Raw genomic sequence first — 22420 nt, 5'->3', positions numbered from 1 at the left:
TAAGCTCTGCAAAAGAACCCCTCGTTGTCCTGATGGAAAGGTTGGTGATTTGCACCCATCCAGTGGCTCGACAGGAAAAAGCTGGTCCCCAGCAGCAACCTCCGTGAAACCACTCTCTAACTCTCACTGTCTCTGAGACGACAGACACCAACGCATAGTGACGCTGTAGGACAGACAGAGTTTCCAAGACCATAACTCTTTACAGGAGCAGAAAGCTCAGTCTTCCTCCCATGGAGCAGCTGGTGGTTTCAAACTGCTGGCCTTGTGGATCGCAGCCCAACAAGGTACCACTACACCACCACTGGCAAGCAGGAAGGGCTCAATCGACGCTGCTGTTGCAGCTGTTGTTGCTGCTATTCACCTGCATCTCCAACTGTGGCTGTTGTACCTTTCTGATGTTCCTTAGAGACACCATTCGAGGGGACACTGTACGCAGCTGAGTTTGGTCCAAACAAGGAGATGCTGGGGGTGGAGGCAGAAAGCATCAAGCTGGGGCAAAACGATCCACTTTCCGATCTAGTTACTAACCCGCATTAAGGAGAATTGTGTTCAAAATCCAGTCTCAGAAGGAAGGCCCAGAAGAGAAGGCCAATTCAAAGAGATGCAAGCGCAGGCCAGAGTTAGTCTGGAAAGCCAGAGCAGAGGCTGTGGCTTGGCACTTCAGCCTGATTCACAGAACCAGAGGAGAAACTAAGGGTGGGAAAAATAGAGGAAAAAGGAAGGGAGTCAGAGCAGGTGGAAGTCATCATGCGTCAATGAGGGCTATTTTGAGGCCATGTTGTCCAATGAGACAGGATGTCATGATGCAGGCACAGGTGCCCTAATGATTTGAGAGATTTGGGAGCAGGCTAAGCCAGCGCCAGAAGGGAGGATATGACAGCAAATACTGTGGACATCTCTTTCACTGCCTGTCAGAGAGTTCTGCCCTGAATCACCAGTCCTGCCATTGGCCTTTGGTTGGCCACTTCCCCACTGACTCATGGGGATGCTGGTGACCCAGGAGATGCTGGGTCTTCCATTGCACTCACCTGGCTGGGCGAGGCTTCCAAGAACAAAACGCTCATGCTAACTGCCCGATGAGCAAGCAAGGGGTTCCTCTACCCTCTAGAGCAGTGGTTCTAACCTTCCTAATGCCGCGACCCTTTCATACAGTTCCTCATGTGGTGGTGACCCCAACCATAAAATTATTTTTGTTGCTATTTCATCACTGTAATTTTGCTGGTTATGAGCATCATGTAAATATCTGATATGCAGCATGTATTTTCGTTGTTACAAAGTGAACATAATTAAAGCAGAGTGCTTAATCACAAAACAATATGTAATTATATATTGTGAAATATTTATGTGTTTTCTGATGGTCTTAGGTCAGTGGTTCTCAACCTTGCCCATGCCACAACCCTTTAATACAGTTCCTCATGTTGTGGTGACCCCCAACCATAAAATTATTTTCGTTCCTACTTCATCACTGCCATTTTGCTATTGTTATGAATCGGGCAACCCCTGTGAAAGGGTCATTCAACCCCCAAAGGGGTCTCAACCCACAGGTTGAGAACTGCTGCTCTAGAGAAAGTTTCTGAGAAAGCTTGTTGTACTTTCATTCCTTCACTACGTGTAGCAGCAGCTCAGTAACCCAAAGAAGGGGAAGGGACGAGAAGGTTACTTTCAGGATAATACACACCTCTGTGCTCCGAACAAAAGGCTCCACGAGGCACCATGCAAAGCAGCTGTAGCTACCACATTTCATCAAATTTAAGACTGTGGATGTAAGATGCATGCTGACTTCACAGATGTTGAAACAGGCAGAAAGAGCATCAGACTTGATTAATTAAAGTACTTAATACTGGAAGGCATTTATTTCCAAATTTGCCTCCATCAATATTAAAAAAAAATTTGTATCTCTATAGCATTATACTATTTTGAGAACCATGCCCCTGAAATATTGTGCATGATTGAGCCAAGCCAGCTTAGAATGACATTTCTGCCAAGGTTCATCTACCTGTGGATAATGGAGAGGTGGTTACTTGACCTTCATCTTCTTCTACCAATATATTTGGGAAGAAATATAAGGCTGTCTGCTCCCATGGTGATTTACAATCTCAGAAACACCAAAGAGCATTTCTAACTCGGTCTTAAAGGTTCGCTATGAATCAGAATCAACTCGACAGCAATGGGCAGTTACCGGTATACAGCAATGGTTTCAGGATTCATGAATCCATTCACTCGTGTAACCAATATTCATCGAGTACCTTTGTGTGTCAGGCATCCTCTCGGGCTCTGAGACACACTGATGGACAAAACAAAGTCCCTGTTGACATTTGAGTGAAAGATGATTATCAAAAGCAGATTCCCCCAAAATAGAACCATCGTAAACAGTGGTGGGGACTTTTAAGAGAATGAAGCAGGAAGAGGGACGAGGGATCCATGAGAGAAAAGCAGTTCCTTTAGACTTCTCTCGGGAAGCAATTTTTCAAAAAGGTGTAAAAATCTGTGTCATGGCAAGGCTGAAGGGGTAAGCATCCTAAAATAACCTGCAGGGGTGAATGGGTCCAGGCTGGCCAGAGCTCAGCATGGTAGAGAAGCAACACGCTGGAACAGAAAGCCAGAGAGACGGAAAGAGGCAGAAAGAAGGTTGGAGCTACAGCAGGGAGCAGGGGACGAAGAAGCCTGCGGCCATGGGAGAGACGGGAGCTTCATGCTTCATGTGTTGGGAAACCCAGGGAGGAATCTGGACAGAGGTGAGGAGCACTAGGCCATCTGGCTGCTACAAAGAGGACCGACAGCCCGGAGCAGCAGGAAGGTGACCAGACAGACTGACAGCCCGGAGCAGCAGGAAGGTGACCAGACAGACTGACAGCCCAGAGAAGCAGGAAGGTGACTAGACAGACCAACAGCCTGGAGAAGCAGGAAGGTGACGAGACGGTTTAGGAAGCTCTGAAACCAGCCCAGGCAACAAATGATGGTAGTTTGGATTTGGAATCCACTCGAATCGCAGTCAGCTTGTTGTTTGGGGAGCTATGATGGCGTTGAAGTGGTCAGACTCTGGATGTATTCTGAGGACTTGCTGATGTGGTACAGGAGAGGAAGATGGGGAGTCTTTAGGCCTGAGCAAGTGGATCCTCTTTGGACAAAATTCAAATGCTTTCACCACTGGTCATTACCTTTCACTGACCCTTCATTGGTAAAACCCACCCTGTAAGTGAAGCCAGCTCATGTCTGATTATGGTCTCCAAGTGGCTTAATTAGGTAGCCATGTGCTGAACACTGTACTGATTGGGTCTAAAATTAACAGCCAGCCGTTGGGAACCAGCGTAAGGGCAAGGGTTAGTAAAACAACAAGTCTTCCTGTCTAGCAGTGTGGTCGGGAAAGCAGGCACTCAGGTCTAAAACCGCCTCTGCCACCCTGCTAGCTGGCTGTGTGCTCATCGGTCCCTCCCTCTCGATGACCTCAGGCCCAGGGACTCTTTGATCCTATGTCACAGCTTAAGAACATGTCACTCACTGCTTCCTCCTATTTAACAAAGGAGCCCTGGTGGCCCACTGGTTAGGTGCCAGCTGCTCAGGAAAGGCTTGGGGCTCAACCTCACCCCATCCACCCCCACAACGATGCCTGCTGCTGCTGCTGCTGTGTCCTTGAGTCTGTTCTGGCTTGGAGAACTCCCCTACCGGTTTCCAAGGCTGCGGCCTTTACAGACACACGTCCTCGCTCACCTTCTCCTGCAGAACGGGTGGGGGCTGAAGCCCTCCTGTCCACTGGCCGCCATGGATGGGCTGAGCCACTGAGTCCCCTCAACCGCCCTGCCCTCACATCATCGCTGGCTCCTGTAGTTACTAGATGAGAGAGCCTCCGCTTTCTCCCGAGGAGGGGCTGGGGGATTCGAATGGGTGACCTTGTTAGCACTCCGATGAGTAACTGACCACCAGGCCACCAGGGTTCCCATGCGGTGCCACCAGGGCTCCTAATGACAGCCAAGAAAACCCAATGGGGTCGCTCTATTCTGTCACGTGGGGTCACTGGAAACTGAACTCAGCGGCAGCTCACACCAACAGGATCTAACAGTTCCAACCAGTTGTACCAGCCAAGCATTGGCGATGCCAACAGCGAATCCCTTTTCCTCCCACCCCAGGTCCCATAAGTACAGCTATGAAGCTTAACCTCATAAACTGCTCAATTAAATGAGGTGGCATGTGGAAGAACCAGCCATCCGGGGCTCAGAACTAACAGAGCAACCTCATTGCCATGTCAATCCAACTCCTAGCCCCATGTTGAGTTCCTTCCTTCTTACTTGGGCTTTCATGACCTTCTGCACCAGGAATGCCCTTTGGCTGACAGGATATAGAGAAAAAACCACCCTGACGGGGAGGAAGGAGCACACAGGGCTTGAGCCTGCCCATGCCACTAAACTGGGTGACCTCAGGCGAGGAGCGTTACCTCTCAAAACTCAAACCCAAACTCACTGCCACCGAGTCAGTTCTCACCCATCGCAACCCTACAGGACAGAGCAGAACAGCCCCCAGAGAGATTGTAAATCTCAACAGGACTAGAAAGCATCGTCTTCCTCCTGGGGAGGGGTTGGTGGTTTCAAACTGTTGACCTTGCCATTAGCAGCCCAATGCATAGCCCACTATGCCACCAGGGCGCCCTTTATCGTTAGCTCTCAGGGTCTGCCATTTTGCTTCATGAAAGATGCCTGGGGGCCTACCTAGTGGACTCTGGGTTAAGCTGCTAAGAACAAAGTCAGAAGTTCAAATCCACCAGCGGCTTCTCAGAAGAAAGATGAAGCTCCTGTAAATTACCTGTAGCCTTGGGATCCCAAAGGAGCGGTTCCACTGTGTCCTGTGGGGTCACTAAGTCAGGGCCCACCAGGCAGTTCATTTGGTTTGGGTTTGGGGTTTTTTGCACGGAGCCCCTGGTGGATCACATGCTCCACCAGCCACTCCCTTCTGCACCAGGAATGCCATTTGGCTGACAGGCTATAGAGAAGAAACCACCCTGACGGGGATGCAGGAGCACACAGGGCTCAGGAGAAAGATGCAGCTATCTCTCCCTATAACGGGTTAACGCCTCGGAAACTCAAAAGAGCAGCTCTAATCGCTTCTGTAGACTTGCTTTGGAGCGGGAATCAATTAGATGGCAGTGGGTTTGGTTTAGTTTATTAAATCAACAGTTCGGATAAGATGATCTTAAAGGTGCTGCCAGCCCCGGCATTAAATATCCCAGCCAGAAAATACCAACAGGGCAGCTTCTAAAGGCAGTTCCCAAATGACTGCGTGCCATTCCTTAATATGTCTTTACATGGAATTTGTATGTAGATTGGAACCACTAGGTGTGGTTTGTTTCAAAGGTCAGCGAGCCGAATGTTTAGCTAAGAATCCATTAGGATAAGCCAAGAAGTGGAGCTACAGAATCGTTGTTGTTGTCCGTTCTGATTCATAGCAACCCCCTGCACAACAGGACAAAGCACTGCCTGGTGCTGCGTCTTCACAGTCGTTGTTATGTTTGAGCCCATTCGTGCAGCCACTGTGGTCACTCCATTGACCTTTTTCTATGACCCTCCACTTTAGCAAGCATGATGTCCTTCTCCAGGGACCGGTCTCTTCTGATAAGCTGTCCAAAGTCTGTGAGACAAAGTCTCACAATCCTCCATTCTGAGGAGCATTCTGGCTGTCGTTCTGTCGCAAAGATTTGTTTGTTCTTCTGGAGTCTGGAGTATTTTTTAATAATCTTTGTTAACACCATCACTCAAACCGCATCAACTCTTCTTTGGTCTTCCTTATTCGTTGTCCACCTTCCACATTTATATGAGACTCGTGAAAATACTATGGTTTAAACCAAGCACACTTTAGCTATTAAAGGGACATCCTTGCTCTTCAACTTTAAAGAAGCCTCGTGCAGCAGATTTGCCCAATACATTGACATCTTTTGATTTCTTGACAGCTGCTTCCATGAGTATTGGCTGTGAAGCCAAGTAAAATTTTATCACTGACAACTTTGACCTTTTCTCCATTTATCATGATGTTGTCTGTGGCTCTGCTTGTGAGGAACTGGGCTTTCTTTACACTGAGTTGTAACCCAGACAGGAGCCTTCGGTCTTTGATCTTCACCAGCAAAGGTGGTCTTCCTGCTTTCAGTTCAAGGTCTTCCTGCTTTCAGTTCATCAAGACTAAAACAAGTATATTACCCAGATAAAGTTTCTGCAGCCCTCCACCAATCACGGATGCATAAGCCCATTTTGTTTGGATAAGCCCAGGCATGAAGAGCGGGAACGCTAGTAGCAATATTTGTCATTTATCCTAATCATATAGTGTACCTTTCTATAAATAAAAAACAAAATGTTAACACTTCCAGAAGCACTAACGCATCTTCAACATGACAATATAATAGCGTTTTGATGTGTTTTGCAAAGTAGTATCCATTTATCACAAGCCATTCTATAGCTCTACTTGTTAATATAACAGGTTTCACAGGGGTTACTTCATAGCTACAGTGCAATGATTCAATTGAACATTCATAACTTAGAGGCTTCCTGTACTCTACAAGGCCTGGTAGCCCATAACCCAAAACCCACTGCAAGCCAATAATTCCAACTCACAGGATTTCCAAGACTTACAGGAGCAGAGAGCCCCAACTTTCTCCCCAGGTGTGGCGGATAGATTTGCACGACTGACCTGTTAGTTAGCGATCCAGTGCTTTATCAACAGTGCCACCAGGGCTCCTTTCGCAGTGCCCAGGAACCCTCAAAATAGTACACATGGCTCCCTAATGGCCTGACATATGATTCAAATGGTGGAACTCAGAGTTATGGAAAATTTTATCAGCACAGACCTACCTCCCATCTGAGTCATTCAATGTACGGAAGAGGCAGGCTGGCAGCAAGCTCAGCCCGAGGCCCAGCCCAGCAGTGCCCTATGGGTGACCTCCTGGGCATCCAACTCTCCAGTTCTGCTGCTCACCTCCCGCAACACAGGTGTGCAGAGTAGAAATTGGTGCCACCACCAAGGTGCTATCTGCTGCCCGGCCCACTCATGGTGGCAAGGCAAACTGGTTCGACCATTTTGGAGGACATTTTGGCAACATCTATTAAAATGTAAGTTTAAAATATTCACTCTTTGCCCCGGCAGTTTTAGTTCAAGGAATGTGCTCGATAGAGCACTGCCTGAGGGTGCATAATAAACGAGCTAGCATCTGCTAGCGCCTGCCTTTGTAGCAGCAAATAGCCAGAAATGATCCCCACGGCTGCCCACAGAGAACTGGGATAGACAAATTCTAGGATAATCATATGACCATATGCCTGCTGGCTAGCACCTTAGATCTTGGAGCAAATGAAGGGGAAGTCATAGACGGACAAGAAAAGACACTTCAAATATACTGTTAAGGGACAATGAGCCCGTCGTAGGTGACCTTATTTGAGAAACTAATGATAATAAGTAATTCGATGTTATCCATACACAGAAAAATGTTGTAATTCGATGTTGTCCATACACAGTTACTCTGGAGTAACTGTTAACAGTAATTATCTAGAAGAAGAAAAAACCATAAAGAACTTGCACATTCTACATTCTTAGATTTCTGTCCTGTTTGACTTTTTTACCACAAGCCGAATTATTTTTATAAACCAAACCAAATTTGAGCTAATTTTTAATATCTTTGTTCAACCTCTCTTTTCACAGTTACGTTCATTTAAACCAAGGTTCTCAGAGCATGCTGGGCTTTCTACAAACTCAAGCGCCTACAGAATCAGAACCTGGTGGCCCTTGGAATCCAGAGCTCAATAGGAACTCAAGGATAAGCTTTGTCCAGCCTCTCCCATTCTGAAACCACCCAGGACAGAGCTCAGGCTGTTCTCAACCTGGAGAAGTTCAAGTCCTGGAACATCAGTCTCCTCCATTGGGCCGAAGGTAAGACATGATCTGAGAGTCCATCCAGGCTGGTGGCCAAAGTAAGGGCTTGGCACCCTCAGTGGCTCTCACAGACCCAGGTTTTCCGGACCCAAGAACTTCACAAGTAGAGACTGTGACTAGAGGGACATTGACGGTGGCTACAGAACACACCTTTGTCACACTACTGAAGCTCTCGTCTAGTGAGCAGTTTTCCAAGCTTGTTTTTAATAGCGGAGCCTCCCTTTTCCTTCCCAAAGAAACCCTTACGGGGAATTCAAAGTTATTCACAGAACAAAGGGAACACGAATGGCACAACCAAGAGACCTCTCGGCTCCTCGGGGAGGTCTTTAAATACTGTGACACCAGGGCTTCTACCTCAACACCCACCAACCCTCCCCCTCTCATAGCACTGCCCCAGGGGGTTCCAAGGCTACACGTGTTTACAGGAAAAGGCTGTATTGCTCTCCCACTGAGTGGCTGGTAGGTTTGAACCATCAACCTTACGGTTAGCAGCCTAACACTTAACCCTTTGAGCCCCAGAGCTCTTTAATTAGTCCTAAAAAATAGATGATAGTAGATAGATGATAGATAGATAGATAGATAGATAGATAGATAGATAGATAGATAGATAGATAGATAACTCATGGTCTACAGGACAGTGTAGAACTGCCCATGGGTTTCCGAAACTGTAACTCTTGACCAGAGTAAAAGCCCCATTTTTCTCCCACCAAACAGCTAGTGATTTTGAAAGGCGCTCCAGAATGAGCCTTGAGAGAAAAGCAAATTCCACCACAATAAGATACCACTTACCCACCGACTACAATATCTTAAAAATAGTGTTAATTGACAGTAAACAGCTCAAGGGGTAGCAAGGACACAGAGCAACTGGAGGGCGGGAGGCAAAATGGCACCACCACTTTGGACACCAGTCGGGCAGTCGTGAATCCCGTCAAACGTACCATAAAAGGCAGCAACCCCATGCCTGGATAGTGGTTCAGAGAAATAAAACATTCCTACACAAAAATCTGCACCCAGACGTCATTTACAGGGGCTTCTGCACTTGGGTACCCCAAAGTCTATCAGGGAAATGTATAAACACGCCTGTGGGGGCTCTTACAATAGCATGTTACTACTGAGCAATGGAAAGAGAAAAGAAGCAAGCGGATAGGTAATTGATGCATGCATCAGCACGTGTGAATCTCAACTGCATTGTGCCAAGTGAAAGAAGCCAGACGTGAAAGCTACAAGCTGTAAGTTTGCAGGGTTTCCTATATGTGACATTCTGGAAAAGGGACAACTAACCACAGGGAAAGGGCCATGGTTGCCAGAGGCCAGGGGTGGGGTTAAGGGACGGATTGCCAAGGAACTCAAGGACATTTTGGGGGTGGGTGGGAATTGTCTCTGTCTTGGTTAGAAAGGTAGCTCCTTGGCTGAATGCATTGGTCCAGATTCATAGAACTGTACAAGCAAGAGAGATGAGTTTTACTGTAGGCAACTTATACCTCAATAAACCTCACTTTTAAAAAGAAGAAGATTGTTCCTGGGAACGCTGTGTTGCTCTTTTTTTTTTTTAATTGGAGAACTTCACACCTATAAATAAATACCAGCAACTTACACTAGACTGTTTCCTCCCCCACCCACTTCCACTTTCATTTCCACCAGCCATCTGAGCGCCACCAGGTGCAATACTCTCCCCACTGAGGAAGGGCCAACGTTTGGGGTAAGAGGTGAGAAGCTTAAGTCCCAAGCCAGCTCTGAGGGTAGCAGAGGGCCGAGCCAAGCCTGAAGTTACTCAGTCAATTTTCAGTTAATTATGTCTGCTGATTCATGAGTTGTGGTTCCTGTGGGCACACTTCCTGGCCCTTCCTGCCAAACAAGGCAGAAAGCTTCTTGGGGCTGGTAGAGGATGATAACCAGAGGGCTCAAGCAGCACGGTGGGGGATTTCAGAGGAGAAACGTCTGTTAGAAAATTACGGTCAAACGCCTCGGGACCAATCTTGAGAGTAGCCATCCCAGGAGGAGAAGGGGAAGGTTGGGGGAGGAAGGGGGAACCGATCACAATGACCTACTTATAACCCTCTCCCAGGAGAATGGACAACACACAAGGGGGTAAAGGGAGACATCAGACAGCGCAAAACGTGAAAAAAATAATAATAATTTATAAATTATCAAGGGTTCATGAGGGAGGAAGGGGGGTAGAGAGGTGAAAAAACAAGGAGCTGATACCAAGGACTCAAGTAAAAATAAAATGCTTTGAAAATGATGGCAACATATGTACAAATGTGCTTGACACATGGATGGATATATAGATTGTGATAAGAGTTGTACGAGCCCCAAATAAAATGATTTTTTTAAAAAAGAAAAGTACAGTCATAGCCAAACTCCCCTTTCTCGATGTGTCCTCTACCACTCCTCAACTTTGCCCTCACCCTCATAAGTTTAGGAGGGGTGGGGGAGTAAAGGGGTTGATGCCCTCCCGTCTGGTGCCTTCGGGGGGGGGGGAACAGGTAGAAGCTTCACATAGCAACTACTGGGTTTACGGCATCTCCAGAGGTCTAGATGGCACAGTGGTACTTGGTGCCCACAAAATTCTTGGCCTCAGTAGTATTCTAATGCGCTACAGAATGCCCACTTGGAGCACTTGAGGGTCTTATATAAAGAAAGATATTCAGGGGTGGGGGGGAGTGGGTGTTAACAAACCCAGGGACAAGGGAATGATAAGTGATTGAAATCGATGGCAAGAAGTGTGTAGGAGGCCTGGTAGGGCTTGATCAAGGGCAATGTAGCTGAGAGGAATAGCTGAAACCCAAATGAAGGCAGAACATGATAGTGGGACAAGAGGAAAGTAAAAGGAAATAGAGAAAAGAACTAGGAGGCAAAGGGCATATACAGAGGTCTGAAGAAAAATATTCAAATACTGAGTTCCTTAAAGCGAGGCCACTACCTGCAGGTGCCTTTTCGTAGCATCCCAGAGTTATTTCTTTTGCCAACTCTGTGCCAGGCACAGGGTATAAAGCGTGCGGAACAAAACAGACATGTTCCTCTCCTCATGGCGGCGTAGTGGCCATGTTGGGCTGCTAACTGCAAGGTCGGCAGTTCAAAAACAACCAGCTGCTCTGAGGAGAAAGATGGGGCTTTCTCCTCCCGTGAAAATGTTACAGTCTCAGAAACCCGCAGGGGCAGTTCTAACCTGACCTATAAAGTCCAAATCACTTCAATGGTAGTGAGTTTTTCAGTGAACCTGAAACCTCGCAGCTACCTTGACATTATCTCTCTCTTGTCCAAAGACAGCTTGAGGTTGCTCTCCAATAAAGGCTGGGCCTCTCCTGTGCGTCACAGTAGCTGAGCGATGCCAAGTAACCAGTGACAAAGACTGCTGAAAGAAGGGCCCCTCCTCCATCGTTGTGGGGAAGAAAAAAAGAATTCCACCAACCTCATTCTAAGAGCCTGGGTTGTACCCATGCACGGAAGAGTAACAGCTCTTGCCCCAAGATATGGTAGATCCCATGGGGAGGGGTAATAGTCTTGATGCCTACTGCCATCAAGTCAACAGAAAGCCACACAGCAACCCTACCACCGGCTTCCCAAGGCAGTAAATCTTTACAGGAGCAGATAACCTCAACTTCTTCCCACCGAGCCGCTGGTAGGTTTGAACCGCTGACCTTGAAGTTAGTCATCCAGCATCACCAGGCCTCCATAATGGCAAAAATCCCAAGAAACCAAATTCATGCCATGGAGTCGATGTCAATTCATAGCGACCCCTGGGGGTTTCAGAGACGACAACTACTCATGGGAGTAGAAAGCCCTCTCTTTCTACCTCAAAGCTGCTGGTGGTTGAGAACCGCCAACCATGGGGATCACAGCCGAGTGACTGCTACACCACCAGATCTCCTGATGGCAACAACAGTGGTTACCGCTTATTGAACACTTCCTTTGTGCCTCCATCTCACTTAATCAGCTTCATCAAATAACTATTATTTTCTGTACTTTATAAATGAGGAAACCAAGCCCCCCCGAGGTCACACAGCCAATAAGAGACAAAGTCAAGAATCAAATCAGCACCCACTGGACTAAAATCCCAAGCTCACTGCCATTGAGTTCTTTCTGAATCATAGTGACCCTAGAGCAAGTCCGCTGGGTTTCCAAGACTCATTTTTTACAGGAGTAGAAACCCCTTTCTCTCAATGATGGTTCCAAAGCTGGCCTTTTGGTTAGGAAAAGCAATCCCCTATGCCAGCAAGGCTTCTGGTTTCAGTAATAGCGGCCTAAATACTCCCTAACATCAACCCTTCCATCAGCTACTGGTGCCCTGTGCAGTCTGACCTTTGCCCATGATGGCCCACACACGTCATAGGGTCTGGAAGGTCTTTACCAAAGTTGTTATCTTTGAAATGAACACGTGGATTACTCTTACTTCTCCTCTCTTTCTTTCTCTTTCTTTCTTTCTTTCTTCCTTTCTTTTGTTTTAATTCTCAGTGGTCTAAGAATGCTCTTTAGAAGCGAGCATGTCAAGGCTTCGGACACGCTGTCAGGAGGTACCAGGCCCTGGAAAGGGGCAGCAGCCTTGCTTGCTGACTTTCGGCCAGATGGGATGACACAATGGGCTGCAGCAATGGGCTGTAACAGCCGCAACTGTGAGCACCTTGCAGGACCCGCCGTGTTCCATCCGTTGTCCTCAGGGTCTCTGTGAGTGGAATCGACTGAACGGCCCCCAACGAGAACTCATGACCCGAAGGATTTACAATGAGTGTGACTGATTTCCTTAATAGTGCAAACATGCACACCGGTGCGGCCTCTGCAGAAGGGTCACGCCAAAGGTCCGCGAGCAAGGGCTCTCCCCAAAGACCACCAAGGTTCTGGGCGGTCCCCGGGCACCACCCCAGAGCTGCGCCTCCCTTCACCGCCCTTACCAGCACCCTGGAAGCTGCCGGTTCGGTACAGCAGCTGGTGAGACAAAGCCAGGGGATCCACGGCAGCCCCATAGACCCTTAGCTGGACACCCTGCCCCATCCCACCTCCGCACACCCTGAAGATGTTTCGGGCCACGGATCTGTCACCGGAGCACGGACTGCGGCGGGCAGCGCCCTCATCCTGCTCAGAGACGCGCCCGTGGGGAGTCGCCCAGTGAGTGGACCTTGGGAGAAAGCACAGCGCCGGGGCGAGCAGAGTGACCGGCGCGCCCTCTCCCGGGAGCAGCCAGGGCGCAGCCCCCCGGCGACAGGCGGGACAGACCCACAAAGCCCCCACGTCGCCTCGGCCCCGCGGGGACCCCCGGGGATGCGCGCAGCCGGCGGCGCAGAGCGCGGGCCCCGGAGCTGTGCACCGCGCCTCTGACCCCGCGCCCGCCACCCCGGCCCGGGCAGTCCCAGGTCGGCTCGGGGCGCCGCTGGCCGGGCCGGGGTCCCCCCGCTCCTCGGCGGCCCGGCGCGGTGGGGGCGGGGCGGGGGCGGCCCCTCGGGAGCCCACTCACCTCCGACGGCGACGCCCGCCAGCGCGCCCAGCGCCAGCACCGCCGCCCAGAGGGGCCGCGCCCGCATCCCGTCCGCCTCGGCCGCGCCCGCGCCCCTCTGCAGCCGGCGGCGCCCGCGGGCGCTTTTCCCGCAGCCCGAGGGGAGGGGAGGGGAGGGGACGGGACCCGGTGGGTGGGACGACGGGGCGGGCCGCGGCTTCGCGCTTCCTCCCGCGGGCTCCGCCGGACCGCGCGCGGGAGAGGGGGCTGTGGGAAAGGGCCGCTCCCATCGCGCCGCCCGCCCCCGCCCGCGGGGATCCGCCCGCCTGCGGCCCGCCGGGCTTTGGCACCAGCGGGGTCGCAGGGACGCCGCCCGCCGGGGACTCCCACAAGGAGGTCTCTGTCGCCGGGGTCCTTTCCATCCGTCGCCGGAGTCCCTGGCATTCACCCTCCCGTGCACTTAATTGACAGAAGCTACTGAAAGTCGGCTCCGTGCTGACAACCACTTCATGCCTCATGACCACCCGTGTTTTCTGTCGCTCCACAAGAATGCGAAAGGTGGACCCTGAATAAGGAAAACTGAAGAGTTGATGTCTTTGAACCACCCGGTGGGCAGAGACGAAAGACTGCGCCAAGGACTGACTGCCAGGAGAAAGAATAAATCTGTCCTGAAAGAAGTGCAGTCGGAATGCTTGAGAATGACAAGGCTTGTGGCAAACGTTGGACGTGTTATAAGGAGTCACTGGAGAGAGGAGGCATCAAGCTTGGTAAAACAGAGGGTGATGGAAAGGAGGAAGACCCTCCAGGACACGGGTTGGCACAGTGGCGGCAATCAGCCTCGCCCACAGCACGACTTGTAAAGACCGGGCAGGACCAGGCAGTGTCAAGGCGCCTTCCCTTGCCTGGTGGGAACTGAGTCAAGGACTCCTAGCAACAACTTTCCTTAAAAGGAGCCCTGGTGGCTGGGGGGGCTGCTAATGGAAAGGCCAGCAGGTCAAACCCACAGTTATTCATTGCTTCCGAAAGGATTTCAGCCTTGGAACCCCGGTGGGGCAGTTTTACTCTGCCCTGTGGGGTCACTAGGAGTTGCAGTCAGCTCCCTGACAACCTTCATGAGGCTCACTGAACCTTGACATTTCTTGGGTTCATTTTGTTTCTGCAAATGGCAAGCTTCTTGAAGACACGTGTAGGCAGGGACAGGTCCAGAGAGTCCCTCTCCGCACAAGTGCTTGCTTGTTGTGTAGTGCACAGTGGGGGCCTGATGCCGCCAAACAAACTCACAGCGATGACGTCTTCACAAGCCACCTGCACACTTCTCCTGAGTGTCCTTCCTCTGGGCCTTTGGTCTTCCCAGAATGAAAGTAGCCAGACACCTCAAGAGACAGGGCTCATGACTGGTTAGAATCCCCACCACCACTCAGGGAGTGTCTGGAGCAGGCAAGCTGATGAATGGGGGCTCTGACAAGGCCTGAGGAGCCAAAAGTCTCTCCTGCTCCTCCCCTTCCCCAAGGCCCCCCAGGCTGCCCTGCGCCTAGACTCACAAGACAACTGCCTGGACTCAGTTCTCCAGCCTTATCTCCCACCAACACCCTAGAACAATAGTTCTCAACCTGTGGGTCACAGCCCCTTTGGGGGTTGAAGGACCCTTTCACAGAGGTCGCCTGATTTATAACAGTAGCAAAATGACAGTGATGAAGAAGCAATGAAAATAATGTTATGGCTGCAGGGCCACCACCACTTGAGGACCTGTATTGAAGGGTGACTGCCTTGAGAAGGGTGAGAACCGCTGCTCTAGAACACACTTCTCGGTGCCAAATGCTTTCCGTCTGACTGGTCTTACTTCTTTTTTCTGCCTGGAAAATTCCATCTGTCATTAACCTGAGGCCACGTCCAGGTGGTGGCCAATTCGTCTCTGCCCAATCAGTTGTATTCTGCTTTGCTATTTATTTTCAGCTGGGCCTTTTAGATAAGAGGCCACAAGAGGGGGCAGTTCAAGATGTCATCTCTTCCATGTACTCTTGCCTGCCCTCCTCCCCTCACCCCCTGGAATCCTACCCTGTGCACTTCCTTCTCAGACACCCCGGAGCACTAGGATCCACCTTAATAGCAGCACCCCAAACCCAACTCACTGCCATGCATCAATGCTGACTCACTCACATGGACCTTAGAGGTCAGGGTAGAACTGCCCCTGTGGGTTTCTGGGACTGTCATCTTTAGGGGTATAGAAAACCTCATCTTTCTCCCAAGGAAGAGCTGGTGGTTTCAAACTTCTGACCTTGCAGTGAACAGCTCAGTGGGTAGCCACTACACCACCAGAGCTCCTTACATCAGCAAAAGTGTCACCTGACTTTGGGAAGGGATAGAGGAGGAACCAGCCCCACCAAGGGCCCAGGTAGCTGCTCTCTATGACCTGAGCTTTGGGACTCCAGTTCCATCTACCACCCAACTCCCCTCACTCCCCATTCTCATTGATGAGGGTGCCTAGGCCAGAAGCCCCATCAAGATTGTCGGGAGTCATCAAACTGGACGGGAAAACACTTGTAAAGGTCAACAAACAGACCTTGAACTACTTATGGGCTTCTCTTTTTTTTTCCTGGTCATTGGTTTTCTTGTTGTTATTTTGTTGCTATGTTTTGCTCTGTCTTGTTTTTGTGCATATTATTATCTCTGCATGTCTATCTAGATAAGATAGACCGGATAAACAATCCAGAGGAGAAAACAACCGGATCTATGGTTCTGGGAGAACATGGGAGATGGGGAGGTGGTGGGAGGCTAGTGGGGACAGGAAAGGAAGTGGGTGCTAACAAACCAAGGGATAAGGGAACAACAACTGATCTAAAATCAATGGTGAGGAGCATGTAGGAGGCCTGGTAGGGCTTGATCAAGGGCAATGTAGCCGAGAAGAATTATTGAAACCCAAATGAAAGCTGAACATGATAGTGGGACAAGAGGAAAATAAAAGGAAATAGAGGAAAGAACTAAGAGGCAAAGGGCATTTATAGAGGTGTAAATACAGGCATATACATATGTAAATATATGAGACAATGGGAAAATAGATCTATGTACATATATTTATAGGTTTAGTATTAAGGTAGCAGATGGACATTGGGCCTCTACTCAAGTACTCCCTCAACACAAGAACACTTTGTTCTATTAACCTGACATTCCATGATGCTCACCTTCCTGACACAATCGCTGAAGACAAAGTGGGTGCATAAGCAAATGTGGTGAAGAAAGCTGATGGTGTCCGTCTATCAAAAGGTATAGCATCTGAAGTCTTAAAGGCTTGAAGATAAACAAGCGGCCATCTAGCTGAGAAACACCCCACATGGAAGAAACAGGCCAACCTCTGTGATCATTAGGTGTCGATAAAATCAGATAACAGGCATCAAAGACCCAGAACAAAAAAATCTTATCATTGTGAATGAGGGGGAGTGTGAAGCAGAGACCCAAAGCCTATATGTAGGTGCCGGTCAAGGTGCAGTATAGCACCAATGAAACATACAACTTTCTTTTAGTTCTTTAATGCTTCCTCCCCCAACTATCATGACCCCAATTCTACCTTACAAATCTGGCTAGGTCTGAGCATGTACATGGGTACAGATAAGAGCTGGAAACATGGGGAATCCAGGACAGATAAACCCCTCAGGACCAATAATGAGAGTAGTGATACCAGGAGGATAAGGGGAAGGTGGGGAACTGATCTGAAGGGAGAAAGGGGAACCTAATCACAATGATCACATAAAAACCCCTCCAGGGGGATGGACAACAGAAAAGTAGGTAAAGGGAGACATCAGTCAGTATAAAACATGAAAAAAATAATAATAGTTTATAAATTATCAAGGGTTCATGAAGGAGGGAGGGGAGGGAAGGGAGGGGAAAAATGAGAAGCTGATACCAAGAGCTCAAGTAGAAAGAAAATGTTTTGAAAATTATTATGGCAACAAATGTGCCTGACATAGTGGATGGATGTGTGGATTGTGATAAGAGTTGTAGGAGCCCACAATAAAATGATTAAATTTTTAAAAATGAAAAGAATGTTGGGAGTCATATGGGCTGCAGCTTCTGGAGAAGTGTTAACAATGTGCAAATCGTTAAAATTTATTCTTTGGGCAGTTTGCAGCCTTTAAAATGTCATGCCCCTGAAGCTAAATCCAGGTCAGTGATCAGTTCAGCTCTGCCCACTAGGTTGGACTGTAATTTGCTATTTATTTTCAATTGAGACGTTTTCAATGAGAGGCACAGGGATGTGAAGAGTGTGATCTAGCTGCACCCCATTTTTTCACCCCAGAAAGTTCCCTTGTGCTCTCTTTCAGCCCATTTCCACCACCCACCCTCTAGGCAACCACTGTTCTGATTTCCACCATCATAGCTCAATGTTCTGGTGGCGTAGTGGTTACGCACTGGGCTGTTACAGAAAGGTCAGCAGTTCGAAACCAGCAGCTCCTCAGGAGAAAGTTGAGACTTTCTGCTCCCATAAAGAGTTTCAGTCTCAGAGACCCCCAGGAGGAGTCCGACCTAGTCCTACAGGGTAGCCATGAGGTTGAAGGAACTTAATGGTAGTGAATTTTATTTTTTGAGTTCTAGAATGACATAAAATGGAAGCGTGCATCGTGTGCTCTTTTGCTGTACATTGTCCACTAATAGACATTATGTGCATGACGTTGTAGACATTACGTCTCATCTCTGTGACTCAACAGAACAGTTTTGAAACCACCATGTTGTTGCATATGCCAGTGATACATTCCTTTTTTATGATTATTGTGGAGGTGGCTACCTATATATATACTCACATATATATAGAAAAACATTTTCAATTTCAACAAATAATTCCTCTTTATTGCTGACAGGCCCCTGTTATTTTATTTTATGTTATGTTGAGCACTTGCTTGCATTCTGGCACAGTAAAATATTCTGGGCTCATCTTGCCCTGTCTCTACCCTAACCTTGGCATCAACCACTGAAGGAACAAGGGTTCGGCAAACAAGGGATTGGTGCCAAGGCCAGAGTAGAGGAAGTGCAAGCTGAGGAGCATCTTGTTCCCTTAGTGGACAGTAGTATTTAGAAACCAAGATACAGAAAGAAAATGTGCTGAGCATGACAATGGCAACAAACGTGCAAATGTGTTTGACACATGTATAGATTCTGATAAAAGTTGTACGAGCCCCCAATAAAATGATTTTAATTAATTAATTTTTTACAAAAAGAAACCAAAATAGAGTTTCCTAGGAATTGGCGTGTGTGCTACAGAATCTGACTCCACTTGTTTCCTGCTGCCATCTTTTAAAGCTCGCCTCTTCCCTCCCCTTTTGCCCCCACCGTGACAGGCAGAAAAGAAAGCGCTAGTGTTCCCTCCTTGGGCACTGCTAGGAAGTTGAACCCCTGTGTGGGAACCTTTATCTCAGTCCCAGCCCCTAAGCCCCATAAAAACCCCTAGCGAGACTCCGTTCTGTGCCCATTCAAGCCATTTTCAGGCCTCCTTGAGAACCACCCGACTCTCCCCGAAAAGTCTCATTACATGAGTATTTAACCATTGCATCGCCTCGGTGTGGAGTCATCAGTCTGAACCAAGTGTTGGTGGGGTTGGGTTGGAAGAGAGAACACCAGGGAGCTTTCTGGGGTGATAAAATGGGGTGCAGCTAGATCGCACTCTTCACATCCCTTGTGCCTCTCGTTGAAAACGTCTCAATTGAAAATAAATAGCAAATTACAGTCCAACCTAGTGGGCAGAGCTGAACTGATCACTGACCTGGATTTAGCTTCAGGGGCATGACATTTTAAAGGCTGCAAACTGCCCAAAGAATAAATTTTAAAGGTTTGCACATTGTTAAGTCTTTTCCAGAAGCTGTAGTTCACAGCTGTGGTTCAAACAAGGCCACAGGCACCGGTAACCAAGAGTTCAGGGCTGAACCCCAAGCCCTAGGCCCCAGAAAGAAATGACACTGATTATTCAGAGCAGAATTATTCATACTGTAGCCCTGGCAATGCAGCTGCAAACTAGACGGTCGGTGACTGACCTTTACTCTGAGTGATTAAGATGAGGCCGCCTGCTTCGGTAAAGATGACAGCCTGTGAGTCCCTGTGGGCAGTTCCCCTCTCTCCTTTAGGGTCACCGTGAATCAGCAGGATGCTTGGTGACTTTTGGAACTGGCCTTTTAGCTTTATTCCTGCTTCTCCGTGGTGTGTGCCTGCTTTCTCGAGCGATTAAAAGAAAATGACATAAATAACCACTGCCATCAAGTTGATTCCAATTCCTAGCAGCCCGATGGGCCAGGACAGACGTCACCTTCCTCTCACAGCGCCACTGGGAGGTTCAAGCTGCTGACCCGGCTGTCAGCATCCCAACATTCAACCCAAGGCAACATCAGGCCCCCATGCTTTCTTAATTTACCACACAGCCACTTTTTTGAATGAGTCTTGTGCCATTTCCTGTCAACTGTAAGCCCTCAGGAGCAGAATCATTCCACAGACACAATAGACACATCCTGTGTGCTACTTTCTTACTAACAGCATTACAAGTCTTGGTCGTACGAGGGGCTTTACCAAGTTCATGGGGGGAAAAGGGAATGGAAAGAGTGGAATTTTCCCATGAACTTTTTGAAGCTCCCTTGTATAACATGTTTATTTTTGCTTTAAATAGTTTCTTCTTTTTAAAAACATCGAAGACAAGACGAAAAGCTATCTTCGATGTTCATCCCCACATGATTTCTGTAGCTGCATTTCTAAGTGTCTAGATGGTATCATTTTCCTTCAGCCTAAGAGCTTCCTCGAACAAGTCTTGTCACGAACATCTGCTGGCCACAAGCATGCTCATCTGTCCTTTGTTTTGCCCTCGCTCTTTATCGTTGTTCCTAGCTGTTAAGATCTAGGCTAACAAAAGGAGCATTTGGCTTCTAACCCCAAGGTAGGTGGTTCAAATCCTTCTCCGTGGGAGAAAAATTGGGTTTTCTGCTTCTGTAAAGATGTCCGGTTTCAGCAATCCTACAGGAGAGTTCTCCTCTGCTCCACAGGGTTGCTATGAATTAGAATCAGCTCACAAAGTGAGATTAGCGCATTTTTTTTCTTCCACTGCTTGTTTGTGAGCAAGTCAGTCGCTACTTATATTCCAGGTTCCAGTCTCCTCCTCTGTTTTTTTGTTTGTTTGTTTTTGTTTTTACATATAATTCATTTTATTGTGGGCTCTTACAGCTTTTTTTGAGAGCCCATCTTTTTTGTTGTTGTTTCATTTATTTAATTAGTTAGTTTAAGCTCATTTTATTGGGGGCTCGCACAACTCTTATCACAATCCATACATACATCCATGTGTCAAGCACATTTGTACATTTGTTGCCATCATCGTTCTCAAAACTTTTGCTTTCTACTTGAGCCCTTGGTATCAGCTCCTCATTTTCCCCTCCCTCTCTGCCTCCTCCTCCCTCATGAACCCTTGATAATTTATAAATTACTTTTATTTTGTCATGTCTTATACTGTCTGACGTCTCCCTTCATCCACTTTTCTGTTGCTCGTCCTCCAGGGATTGGGTTATATGTAGGTCCTTGTGATAAATTCCCCCTTTCTATCCGACCTTCCCTCCACCGTCCTGGTATCGCCACTCTCACCACTGGTCCTGAAGGGATCATCTGTCCTGGATTCCCTGTGTTTCCAGTTCCTATCTGAACCAGTGTACATCCTCTGGTCTAGCCAGATTTGTAAGGCAGAATTGGGATCATGATAGTAGTGGGGGGAGGGGAAGCATTAAAGAACTAGAGGAAAGTTGCTACACTGCACCTTGACTCGCTGTCTCCTCCTCACGACCCTTCTGTAAGGGAATGTCCAGTTGCCTACAGCTCTTATAACAATCCAAACATCAATTGTATCAAGCACATTTGTACATATGTAGCCATCATCATTTTCAAAACATTTTCTTTCTACTTGAGCCCTTGGTATCAGTTCCTCTTGTTTCCTTCCTCCCTCCCTCCCACCCACATAACTCCTGGATAAATTATAAATTATTATTTTCATATCTTACACCATCCACTGTCTCCCCTCACCCATGGCTTTTTTGTCCTTGTTACTTTCTGATTTTAAGTAACCTCATCCTTACAAAAGTTACTAAAGAGCATCTGAAATGCACAGAGAAATGTAATCTCATTATTTATTTATAGAAAGATTCTAGTTCTCTCAGTGTTAACCCATTCCGCTAACTGGAAACTGAGTGAAAACTTAAAACTCACTGCCATTGAGCCAGTTCCAACTCATCGTGACCCTAGAGGACTGAGCAGAACTGCCCCTGTGGGTTTCCGAGACTGTAAATCTTTACAGGAACAGAAAGCCTCCTTTTCCCCCTTAAGAGCAGCTGATGGTTCCAAACTGCTGACCTTGCTGTTTGCAGCCCAATGTATAACCCAGCTACACCATTAGGGTTCCTAAAAAGCTGATTATGGGGTAGTGTATCAACTCAGAATCTTCTCCTCCTACACATTTAGCACTGGCTATGGATCCAAGCAAGAATCGACCCTTGACAAAAGCAAGGATGTTACTATGAGGACCAAGGTGCACCTGACCCCAGTGATTGCTTTTCCGTCACCTCCTATGTGTATGAAAGTTGAGCATTGAATAAGGAAGACCACAGATGAATTGATGCATTTGGGTGATGGTGCTGAAGAAGAATACTGAAAAGTACCATCGACTGCCAAGAGAACAAACAAATCGGTCTTGGAAGAAGTACAGCCAGAATGCTCCTTAGACTTTGTCTCACATACTCTGGACGCATTATCAGGAGAGAGCAGACCCCGGAGAAGAGCATCGAGCTTGGTAAAGTGGAGGTCGGGGGAAAGGGGAGACTGTCAAGGAGATGGATTGGCACAGTGCCTGCCACAATGGGCTCAAACAGAAGGACAATTGTGAAGGCGGCCAGGACTGAGCAGTGCTTCATGCTCTGCTACGAGGGGTCTGGCTCCGTGGCACCTGACGACAACAACAACACATGTTGCAGAGGGTCTCCTTTTATCCGTGGACACAGAGGAGATGACCCCGCTGCTCCATGGGCTTCAAGGAGAAGGAGCTATCTAGACTCCACACTGGTTTTTAGAGAGCATGTGTTGGAATTTCTG

The 22420-nt window shown here is 48.2% G+C and overlaps 1 protein-coding gene across 1 annotated transcript in view; it reads right to left on the bottom strand.

Moving 5' to 3' along the window:
- ITGB3 (integrin subunit beta 3) overlaps positions 1 to 13756 on the bottom strand; it is a 60591-nt gene extending 46835 nt beyond the window's left edge. The window contains exon 1 of the mRNA XM_075562024.1: positions 13349 to 13756. Coding sequence (XP_075418139.1) covers positions 13349 to 13415 — 67 coding nt within the window. The 5' untranslated portion in view covers positions 13416 to 13756. The remainder of the gene's footprint in view (positions 1 to 13348) is intronic.
- Positions 13757 to 22420: the final 8664 nt, after the last annotated feature.

This window comes from Tenrec ecaudatus, chromosome 10 (genome assembly GCF_050624435.1).
Source record: "Tenrec ecaudatus isolate mTenEca1 chromosome 10, mTenEca1.hap1, whole genome shotgun sequence".
In the NCBI taxonomy this organism is placed as follows: Eukaryota; Metazoa; Chordata; class Mammalia; order Afrosoricida; family Tenrecidae; genus Tenrec; species Tenrec ecaudatus.
The sequence above is the reverse complement of the archived record's forward strand: the minus strand, read 5'-3'. Positions and strand labels throughout refer to the sequence as shown.